At 51.7% G+C, this 11,636-nt stretch overlaps 1 protein-coding gene across 1 annotated transcript; it reads left to right on the top strand.

Annotated features, from left to right (window-relative positions):
* The first annotated feature begins 245 nt into the window (after positions 1-245).
* On the top strand, positions 246-3,083 carry CLDN2 (claudin 2). The gene has a single exon (XM_045787461.2). It carries the CDS (start codon positions 425-427, stop codon positions 1,115-1,117), a length of 693 nt encoding a protein of 230 aa, XP_045643417.1. The 5' UTR covers positions 246-424; the 3' UTR covers positions 1,118-3,083.
* The last annotated feature ends 8,553 nt before the right edge of the window (positions 3,084-11,636 follow it).

The raw sequence follows: 11,636 nt of genomic DNA, 5'->3' as shown, positions 1-11,636 counted from the left end.
GCCACCACTCCCTTCTCGGAAAGGGGCCACCTGTCTGGCCCCCGGCTTTGTCTGGCTGCCAGCCCGAACCAAGGCATGTGCCTACGCAGGAGGCGATGACATTTTGGCTCCACTTTCAAAGTTCTTTTTTTCTTTCTCCTGTGTTATTTCTAAAGATAACAAAGGTCAAAAGGCATCCAGCATTTTCTGGTTTCTCATAAGCTTCTGGTCAATATTTAATCTGGTTTATGGATTTTTTTTAGGTCTTCTAGATGCCTTCTTGAGCCTGCTTGTGGCCACCCACAGACACTTGTAAGGAGGAGAGAAATCGGCCTGGTAGAGACACTCTGAAATGAAGGATTAGAGGCCAGGATCCAAGGAGCAAGAACCACAGCCTGAAGGCAAGGGAGCAGGCCTTGAAGACGCTACTGCTGAGAGGGCTGCCATGGCCTCTCTTGGCCTCCAACTCGTAGGCTACATCTTGGGCCTCCTGGGGCTGTTGGGCACCCTGGTGGCCATGCTGCTTCCCAGCTGGCGAACGAGCTCCTACGTCGGCACCAGCATCGTGACGGCTGTCGGCTTCTCCAAGGGCCTCTGGATGGAGTGTGCCACACACAGCACAGGCATCACCCAGTGTGACATCTACAGCACCCTCCTCGGCCTGCCCGCTGACATCCAGGCGGCCCAGGCCATGATGGTGACATCCAGCGCCGTCTCGTCGTTGGCCTGCATTGTCTCCGTGGTGGGCATGAGATGCACGGTCTTCTGCCAGGACTCCCGAGCTAAGGACAGATTGGCGATGGTGGGTGGAGTCTTCTTCATCCTTGGAGGCCTCCTGGGCTTCATCCCTGTTGCCTGGAATCTTCATGGGATCCTGCGGGACTTCTACTCCCCACTGGTACCTGACAGCATGAAATTTGAGATCGGAGAGGCTCTTTACCTGGGCATTATTTCCTCCCTGTTCTCCCTGGTAGCTGGAATCATCCTCTGCTTTTCCTGCCCATTCCAGGGAAATCGCTCCAACTACTACGATTCCTACCAGGCCCAGCCCCTCACAACTAGGGGCTCTCCAAGGCCTGGTCAACCGCCCAAAGTCAAGAGTGAGTTTAACTCCTACAGTCTGACAGGGTATGTGTGAAGAAGCAGGGGCCAGAGCTGGGGGGGGTGGCTGGGTCTGTGAAAACCAGTGGACAGCACCCCCCCCCACCCAGGGCCTCAGGTGAGGGACATTGGCACTGGATCATGTCAGAAGGTGCTGCTGAGGATAGACTGACTTTGGCCGCTGGATCAAGCGAAGGCAGAAATGGGAACTGGTGTGACAGCATGTAGGCTGGATTGTCAAGATGCTTGCCAAGCCAGCCGTTCTGTTTCCTTCACCTTGCCCACGGCCCTGCCACCTCCCCCCGCCCTCATCCCGGCCCGAGTCCCCAACCCTCAACTCCAAACTCCACCCCCTAGCCTAGGCCATGCCACAGAGGCTCCCCTCTGCCTTTCGGGTTACCTGTGAATCCGTCCCCAAACCCACTCATTAATTACATCCCACTGACTAACCCTCTCTGAGATCAAAGACCCTCCCTCTGGCTCAGGTTGCTCTTAGCTCATTGCTGGCGGGGAGGGGGGTAGTGGCGGCTTTTATGGGCACGGCTCTCACCAGCTTCCCGAGCTTCTCTCCAAAGAAACTGGCCAGTAATGGAGCCCAGAGCCTCCATCCCACTGTTGTTATGACTCCACAGTGTTCAGACTGGTGTGTGTGTGGACTGAAATAAAGCCATCCCGCGGTATCGAGGGAACAGAGAGCAATTGGGTGCAGGATGAGAGGGAGGGAAGGCAGTCGAAGACCAAAAAAAGACCTGACTCACTACCCAGGGCATTTTCCCGGAACTCCCTCCGGCTGTGGGTTGGGGATCTAGACTCTGATTCCTCTGAGCAGCTGCCTCAGGAGTGGCAGCCCCAACTCTCCCTGAAGCCCTTGCCTCCCTCTGACTTGGCCTCCTGCTAAGAAACAAGGCTTCGGGTCCTACACGGTGGTTTCCTTAGGAAGAGCTAACTGGCGTCTCTAGAGATGGCTCTTGGCTGGAGGCTGACAGACAGCATGAGAGCCTTGGAGGTCCGAGGAAGAGACCACTCCTTGAAGCTGCCCGAGAAAGAACAAGAACTCCGGTGTCTAAGAAGCTGGGTGGGCACGTGAGGTGGCCCCAGTGGGTGTTTCTATCGAGGCAGAGAGAGGCGGCTTCCCCAGAGTCTCAGGGCTGAAAACACATCTGCCCGAAGTCTACGATCAGTCCCCCGGGGTCTCCCCACAGAGCTCTGCAGAGCCTCTGAAAGGCGACAGCACCCGGTGGGCCCCCTGTCACCTTCAGATGTGCCCACCATCCTTCGCCAGACCTCTCAGAGTTGCTGGAAGGCATCTGAGGGCTTTGGCGTGAAACAACAACGCCCAAGGAGCTATGGCCCTGGTCTGAGTGAGAGCTGAGCCACTGCCTGGGACTTCGGTTGGGGTGGGATGGTGGCGAATGTCTCCCAGGCAGACAGTTCCAGCCCCAAGCTGTGGAAATGCTCCATTTCCCCTGGGGTGGGGGTGGGGGTGGGGTGGGAGTCACAGATAGACCCAAGGAATTTTCCCTCACGCCTCCCCACCCAAGCACGCCCGGCTTCTGACAACTCCAGTCCACCTCCCCAAACCTCAGTACCAGCTGAAGGGGCTCACTCGTGGTCTCTAACACGCCTCTCGCCTCTCCACCTTCTCGCTTGTGATTAAGCTCCCCTCCCAAGCTGGAAGGCCCTCTCCCCTTAGCCGAGTCCTCCTGCTGTCTGGAGAACTTGCTCAGCACCACCTCCTACACTGAGTCTCCTCTGACCACTCCGTCCCTCTCCTACCCTCCCTCCTCCACCCCTCAGTGTATAACTACTGCTTCTTTGATGCTTATCATTCACCATTTTTGACGGATAGTTATCTTTTCGTGTACGTGTATCTGATTTCACAAGTACACCGTAAACTCTCGGGGGGTCGGGGCCATGCCCGAGACCTCTCTGTATCCCTCAGACTATCTGTAAGAGTGCTGGGCACATAGTAAGTGATCAATAAACACTTGTTGATTGAGTAACTTCGTTACTGTTTTATTAATTCAGAGGGGGCCCAGGCAGGGCAGGTGTGAGAAAGAACTGGGCCAGAGGGAGGGTAGGATGGAAATTGGCTTTTCTTCCCACTGAGTGGATAAAAAAATTCTAGACTTTACCAGAGACATTATGAAAGCAAGACACCACCACCCCCCACCTTCCCAGGGAAGCTTTACCTTTTCATCTCCCCCAGGGCTCCTCCCTCTTCACAATTCTTTCATCGAAGTTACTTACTAAATGGCTGTGTGTTTAGCCTTTTCGTTCTCTGAAGCAGCACTGTGAGGAAGGGGAAGTCGATCTGACAATGTCCATTCAGCAGATGGGGAAACCAAGGCCCACAAGAATAAAGAGATTGTTTTTCCCAGGGCCACACTGCCGGTGTTGGTGCCCCAGACTCCAGACTCCCCAGATAGGACTCTTCCCCTCTACTCATTGGGAGAGTCTGCCAGGGGTCCCCTCAAGCTGCCGGAGGAAAGCAACTTATGGCCAGCAAAGACATGTTGCGGACACCACAGTTCTCCTGGAGGTCTCCCATGGAGGCGATCTGGGGGAGCAGGATCAACTCACATTTGAATGAGACACGACAACTCCGTTCCCCAAACTCTGGAGGTGTGAGAGTTTGGGAGGCTAATGATTTGGCTGTGTTCTGTTCAGACCTCCTGGGGGAGTGAACAAAGCCTAATTCATAAAGATGTTGGCCGTGGTGAGGCTGACAATAGCAGCCCCTTCACCCCCCCCCACCGCAAGCCTCAGTTTACACAGCCCCTGGAGCCAGGAGGCCACAGCACACCGGAGCCTGTTACAAAAGGCGCTGCCTTGCACTCCCCACGTAGGCCTTCCCTGGTGCAGAGGCGAGGACCCCGGCACCCAAGCCCATTTAGAGGGAATGGAGGCGGGCAGGAGTAAGGTGTAGAGAGAAGGGGCTCTCTGAACAGAAGTTGAACAAGGGGTCCTGTCTCCGGCCTGGCACCAGGAACCTCAGAGCGCTTGACTGGGCGGGGAGGGCGGGCAGTAGAGGCTGGAAGAAGGGGTCGCTTTGCTGACTGTGTTGCGCTGAGGGAGCAGCCCTCTGGTCTGGGCTCCGATAACTCGCCACCTGGCAGCCAAAGCGCTTTCAGATCCACAGTTTCCTCGCATTCCCCAAATCCCCGAAAAGAAGCAGGTCTCTTATAGGAGACAAAATGGAGGCCTCCCAAAAGTCACAGAGTGTCGGAGTCGACTCTAAGCTTGGAAAGTCTTCCCACAGCAACGTGCTCTTCAGACTCTCGCAGCCCTCCTGTCCCTGTCTGCCGCTGGCATAGGGGGGCCTTCAAGGGCACCAGGGCCCAGAGCCTGCCTTCGTCTTAGGAAGAGGCTGTCCTGGGACGTCCTCCTTCCTTATAATCTGGGAAGATTCTACAGAGGAAGTTAGAATTTCATCCTGAACTAGAAAAACCAGGGCAGAGCCGATAAGGAGCAACTGTTCCCTTTAGCGGAGTAAGCAAGGAAAGCCTTGCTCTAAATAATTTCCTCGAAATCTCCCCGTGTCTGAGTCCAAGTTGAATGGCTTTCAGCTCACCCCATTGCCTTCCATCATAAAGTAATTTAGATTAGCCACAACCGAGGGGATAGTGAAGGCCATTGTGTTTATGCCCCAAACGGATGGCTCTGACCCTTGCACAAGGAGAGAAGTTTCTACCCTCCCTCATTCCTTTGATAATCGTGTGACTCATGTTTTCTCCCCCTCGGGGCCCTAGTGACCTACTGCTACGTGATCATTAATAGGGGAGGGGGGAGGCTGAAACTGGCTTCTTGGGGGAAAGACGAGCTCTGACTTCCTGAGAGACCTTCATCCAGCCGGTCAGCCATTCAACAGGCTCCGCTGCCAGGCAGCCCACGCGGCCTGCACCCTCACTCCGTGTCGGACGGCATGCGCTAGGCGTTGAGGGCGACGAGGGCGGACAGCGAGGTAAAGTCTGTGCCTTGCAGGAGCTGACGGCTGATCCAGGGCCAGATAAGACATGCACACCGAAGTGTGGTACAAGGCATGATACGGTGTGTCCTGTGAGAGATAGGAGGAAAGTGCCAGAGGTAGGGGTGTCAGGGACTACTTCAGAAAGGCTTGTAAGGCCCCTCACATCCCAATCCATAGGAAGGGAGGGTAGGGCACCACTTGAGCTTGGGGGGGTGGGAAAGGATGATGCCAAGAACCTGCCTCCTGCAGCTGAAGGACCATGGGAAACAGAGCAAAAGGGTGGTCAGCAGCGCTGAGGAGGAAACAGGGTTATACCACACAGCTCACCCAGAACCCCTCCCAATTTGCCTCGAAGGACTCCTAAGTGGCTCCAGTGGAAAGAGCGACCCTGGGGCCCGGCCTCTTCTCCCTCATCTCCTTCTCTTGGGCAGCTCTCTGGAAATTGGTGGCAGCAGCAAAGGCAGTGCCCATCCTTCTGGCCCCGGACCAGGGGAGAAACACAGATGTGGGAGAAGCGAGAGAGGAAGGAGAAGGGCACGGTGCTGGAGGCAGGCAGATGGGGCCTGGGCAGGGTCAACTGTCCCCTCCCACTCAGCCCTGGGTCCCCGGGCAGGAGACTCTTCTGTGCGCGGGGCTGCCCACTCTGGGACGTGGAAGCCCCAGGCCGGGAAGCGCATGTGCTCCTCAGCTGGCTGAAGCCTGGCCTTTGCCCAGCCTGGTCTCCCTGCCCAAGCCGCTGCTGGCTTTGATGAGAAATCCTGTTATCTCCACGGGAGAGAAAACCTCAAACAGGAAGTCCAGCAGGTTATCTCTCTCTTCTGCCCTAAGTGGTGCGATGTGATCACTGATAAAATATTAACAGGTTGTTATCAGGCCGGGCAATACAGAAGCTGTAAGGTGACCACCCCTCTGCCTCCCACAAGCTACCACCTGCTTGAGAGCTGCTGCTCAGGAATTCCTAGCTAACTCTTGCTTGGCCTCATTTCTCCACAAGACAAGTGGCAGTGGCTTCGGGCTTAAGAAAGCAGGAGGTCACTCCACAAGGGCGGACCATCAGGTCCCGCTTTCCTGTCATCCCTGAGGTCCCATTCCTCCAGAATGGCACCCTCGCTGCTTCACAAGTAACCTCCGAGGAGGACGTCGAAGAACTTTCTATTTGCAAACATGGCCTTGTGGAGGGAGCACGGAGAAAACTCACATGCTTTCAGCCAGATTCGTATAATGGGATGTGAGCCAAGGTGCCAAATGAGTATGAGGAGTGTGGCAGGCAACCCCGAGTTTCAGTGGTAGCCCCTCTACTCCAACAGCACTTTCCGAGTCTGTGACATTTGACCAAGTTCCGTGTGGCTTGCTCAGGAGAAAGGCCAGTCACCAAAATCACAAGCAGCCTCTTCATTTGCATTTCTGGAATCGTCCAACGGGAGGCAAGAAGGTGGATCAGCACCCCCACAAAGGCTGTCTGATGATATTGTGAAGATTCCGCTCCCTTGGTTTAAAGGCACTGAGGGCCTTGATGAAAAAAAAAAAAAGCACATATATTTTTCTAGCAGGAGAAACCCATTCAGTCATAGATTATCCACTGACGTCAGAATTTGCACTAGTTTCTCAGCTTAGCGCTTTGTTAAAAAAAGAGCCAGAATGAGAAGACGAGTCCAGTGGGCTTAAGAAAAAATAGGACATCAATTCAGAGGCAGTGCACGCTGGAATCTGGGGCAGCAGGGGCCTTCTCTGAGTAACACGTGCACTCTTCAACTAAATGATTCAATAGCCTTCAATGGAGATGAAGTAGAAATCGAGAAAAAGGCAGACAAGTCAAGAAAGGTGGTGCCATCTTTTTCTCGGCAATTCCAGAGGCACCTCATGTGGTTAATTTTACTCTTCTGTGTGTAATAATAAACCAGCATGTTCTCAAGTGTCACTTTCTCACTCCCCGAGAAACTTGCCCATCTCAGCACTGTCTGGGGTGGGGGTGGGGTACCAAGGAGCCAGTGAGAACCCTCCCAGGCAGAGGCCAACAAGTCCAAGACCTCCTGGAGTGTAAGAATAGGATCTTGGTGGCTGTTTTGATATCAGGAAAGTTGCCAAGTGACAGCCCTGCGTGAAAAACCCAGTCAAGAGGAAATGAATTTCCACATTGTTTGGAGGGATATTCGTTACATAAGTGAACGATTTCCTGATCATGAGGGCAGTTAAACATTGTGTGGGATTGTGGAACTTTCCTCCTTGGAAATTCCTATTAGCGTGGGCTGTCTTCAGCTTTTTCTTATCAAAAGGAAGAAGACGAGACTAATCGTTTTCAAGACAGGCCCTACGGTGTCATGGGCAAAGAGCCTGGGCTTTGGAGTCAGACAAACCTGGGTTTGCTTTGGCCTCCGCACGCTCTCTAGCTGTGTGGCCGCGAAAAAGGCACTTCACTTCTCTACACTTTAGTTTCCACATACGTCAAATGGAAATGATGCCTGCCTCTTAGTGTGGTCATGGCATATGGCAGGTCCTCAACAAGGGGTTAACTGTGTTCTACGCATATTGGTGACCCAAAGGGTAGTGTCAAAGTCACACTAAAACGTGTGCCTGAGGGGAGCAGGGGCAGATGACAAAGTCTATTTCCCACCACAGATCCGAATCTACATCAGCAGGGGATATTCTTTCCCAGGTCAAAACTTCTCCGGATTCTTCCCCAAAGTCTAGAGACCTTGAAGACCTTGGATGGGCTTCTACTCATCAGATTCCATTAACAGAGGCCAGAGGAAAAGCAGACTCAAGAAATTGGAGAAGAAAGGGGGGGGTGATGGCTCTTTGCCCTTCATCCAGATCTGTGAAAATCTGAGGTGGAACAGAACCATGATCGATCAGGTCCTACTTCTGGAGAAAATCTTAGTCCAAGGGAACTGCAGACTGAGGTTAATGCCCCCAACGCTGGGACAATTGGGGAGATACAACAACCACTTTCCTATTTCGTAGCTTACAAGGGCTCCACTGGTAAGCAGATTTAGCATAGCCCCCCACCCCTTGCTGGTATTCCCCAGCCCTTGGTTCGTTCTGTTCCTTATGCTTCAAATTAAATAATTCAATATTCCTCAAATGCACTGGGTGTTCCTGTATTCACAACCCGTCCCCCCACATAGTCTTGTGATTTTACTTATACTCTTCCCTACAACCTGGAAAACCCTCCCCACACTTCACCACCTTTCCGATCCTTACAGGTTTCCATAGCCTTCTGGAAAATCAGGACTTTGGGGAACACTTTCCTGAACCTCTGCCTAAAGTCATCTTGCCTGCCCTGAGGACTCAATGGTCAGATGTATGAAATGTGTTTGGGGAGTAGAAGGCACCCAAAACATCTGGACTAATCTCATCTAAAAGGGGGTTGGTGTTTCTGATGATTGACATCAAAACTTTGGACTTGGGGATGGAGGCAAGTAACAAAACATGTTCCTTCTGCAGAAAATGAACGCTTCATACGTCTCAGTGACTAAGGTTTCAATCTACCCAAGACAATCTACCTTAGTTCTTTCCAAACCTCCAGTTTATTACTCAACCATGTGTCCTGACTTTGAAATCAGAAAGTAGGGTCCCTGAATTTCCTCTCTGCCTAAGAGAAGTCATAAGTTAAGGATGTCCTTGTCACCAAGAACAAGGTGTTCTTTTGGGGAAATTACCCTTGACTTGGCCTGAGCTCACCCCTGGCTATCCTGAGCATATCCCGATGCTTCACTCCTAACGCCCTACTACAGAAAGAGCTTTTAATTCATAGTACAGAACTCTGAAACATGTTCTATCTGGCGATTGCCCTTTGGGAGTCAGGAGCTTGCCAATTAAGCCTCTGCTTCTAAATTATTGCCCCAGATCATCTGCAATCACTGGATGTGGACCACCATATCTTTCTGCCCCCCTGGGACCACCAAGTCTCTGACTTGGTCTTCTGCTAGGAGCCCATTTGTTCATCCCACAAGCATGTACTGACCCTCTAACATGTGCCAGGAACTTATTTTCTTGAGGCATGCTCTGTGTACTCTGTTTATGAATAGCTCCTGTTTCTTTTGTTTTTAAAATTTTTAAACTAATAGTTAAAGGTTTATTTATTTGAGAGAGAGAGAGAGAGCAAGCGAGAGAGCACGAGCAGGAGGGGAAGAGGGAGAGGGAGAGATAATCTCAAGCACACTCCACGCCAAGCGTGGAGCCCGATTCGGGGCTTGATCCCAAGACCCCGAGATCATGACCTGAGCCGAAACCAAGAATCAGATGCTCAACTGACTGCACCACCCAGGTGCCCGTTTCTTCTCCTGATTGACGCTATCACTGCTCTTGGCAAAAGGGAATAGAAGACCCCTCAGAAATGGCTTTTTCCCCCTCCTTTTAGTTCTCGCTCTCAAGATCTGGTCTCTATAGGCTTCTCCTGATTGTATTGTGTAATCTCAGTATTTTAAAATTGCATGCTTTTGATAACATTCGGAGTCTGTGGGAGAGAACACCTATATTTCTTTTTTTTTTCCTTTGGTAGACTTTCCAATTAATTCAAGTGAAAACTCAGCTAAAGAGAAACGCTAGGTCACTCCAGCTCACACTGCCTGCCCTGCCCCCCCTCCCCCCCCAGACCCAAAGCACTCAGGGTCTGTTTTGCATTCGCAGACTTTAATGCCCAGCACTGCGGTCTGCCTCACTCATGCTCACTAAGCCAGTCCCTCCACAGAGGAGGCACTGCTGTGGGCTCTTGAGGGAGATGGAAATACTGACACGCTCCCCTCATTAACTCACTCGGTAAGAATTATTGATCGATTACCTACTATCTACCAGGTACTACGATAAGCTGTGGGATAAAGGGATTGGCTAAAATGGGTGTGGCCCTTCCCCTCGTGGAACTTACTAGGGAAAGAGGCAGACTGGCATCATGCGGGTTGTGTTCCCCACTATCATGCAACACATAGTAGGTAGCCAGTGAGCATTTGCTGAACGAGTGCAAGTCAACAGCCGAATATGTAACAGCCAGTTGTGAGAAGGGTCAGGAATTGAAAACAGGAAATGACAGAATAGGGGAGAGAGAGAGAAAAAAGGCTGCATGAAGGCCTGTCTGAGAAAGTTGACACTTACACCGAGACCTGAAGGATGAGGACAAGGCAGCCGTGCCCAAACTGGAGGCGTGAGCATTCTAGAAGAGGGAACGGTATGGGTAAAGGCTCTGGAGGGAAGTGAGAGCCTGACGTATTTCCAAGGGAAGACCGCAGTGAGTGAGGGGGAAAGTGAAATACGATGAAAAATCGTAAGACACAAAGCAGATGAAGTAGGGAGGATGGATTTTCTTCCAAGTGCAATGAGAATTCACTGAAGGGCTTTAAGCGGGGAGTTATGTAATCTGATTTGTATTTTTTTTTTTAACCTGGCTGTCGTGTGATAAGACAGTTGTGGAAACAAGAGTGGAAGCAAGGACACAAGTTAGGAGCCACAGAAACATCTTATGGGAGCTGATGGTTGTTTAGAATAAGGTGGCTGTGGTAAAAGTCAGTGAGGTCAAGATACACTTCGGCGCTAGAACTGACAGACAGACTTTCTGACAGCCTGGATGTGGGGGCCTACAAGAGGAAAATTAAGGATGACTTCCAGGGTTTGAGCTTGTGTGACTGGGTGGGTGGAGGTGCCATTTTCTAAAATGAGGAAAACTGGGGGAAGGAACAGTCCCGGGGTGTGTGTGTCACTGTTTATTTTTAACACATTTTATTTGAAATGCCTGTGAGACATGTAAATGTAAATGCCAAGTAGGCAGCTATATATTTGAATCTAGAGCTTTCTCATAGGAAGACAGGACAAGGAAGTTTGTGATAAAAAGCCTTGGGACACAAAACTTACATGTTCAAAGAAAACATTATGCCTGACTGGGTTAATTGGGGGAGTTTGGGGGGAAGAAAAGGTTGACATTTGAGCCAAAAGAAAGATGATGAGGGAGAACGTTCCAGGTAAAGGGAACGGAATAGCAAAGGTGGAGGAGAAAATCTCCAGGCAGGTTCGGAACCCGAGACACAGTTCAGCGTGAATGGAATGAGGACTGTGTTTGGAATGTTAGGAGACTGGAGGGCACAGGGACAGCCATGGCGGGGTCGGGGGTGGGGTGGGGGGCTCTGTACTGCGCTGGCTCGACAATTGGGAGCACTAGGGCGTCTTTGAGCAGAGCCGTAACCTGAGGAGGCCATTCAAAGCAATTTCGTGACAGTGACTAGAGTGGATGGAAGGAGTGAGAAAGGGAGGGAGGGGGGGCCTGTTAAGAGCCGAGTTCAATTTTCCAGGCATGAGAGAATAAGGGCCTAAATGTTGACTGCGGAAATGAAAAGCTCAAGGGTAAATAGGAGGGACATTTGAAAGGACAGTTACGATTCTGTTAACAGGACAGCCAGGAGGAAGCACCCACTTTTTTCTTCCCAGTGTCTTTTGCCTCCACACTACATAAGCTCTGGTGAGGCTGGGGGACACTTTTGAATCTCTCCACCGTGGCTTTTAACATTGGCTAAAGGGGCCTCAAACAGGTGTGGTTTCACTGCAAATAGGTAACAAAGAGGTCGCTCTGGCTTCGCAGGAGAGGGACTCACACACCTAACTG

Source organism: Ursus americanus, chromosome X (genome assembly GCF_024610735.1).
Source record: "Ursus americanus isolate L20-20 chromosome X, mUrsAme1.1.p, whole genome shotgun sequence".
Classification (NCBI taxonomy): domain Eukaryota; kingdom Metazoa; phylum Chordata; class Mammalia; order Carnivora; family Ursidae; genus Ursus; species Ursus americanus.
The sequence above is the reverse complement of the archived record's forward strand: the minus strand, read 5'-3'. Positions and strand labels throughout refer to the sequence as shown.

Bases quoted from the DNA above. Each gene is read 5' to 3' on its own strand.
- CLDN2 (XM_045787461.2), top strand. From the start codon at position 425: ATGGCCTCTCTTGGCCTCCAACTCGTAGGCTACATCTTGGGCCTCCTG.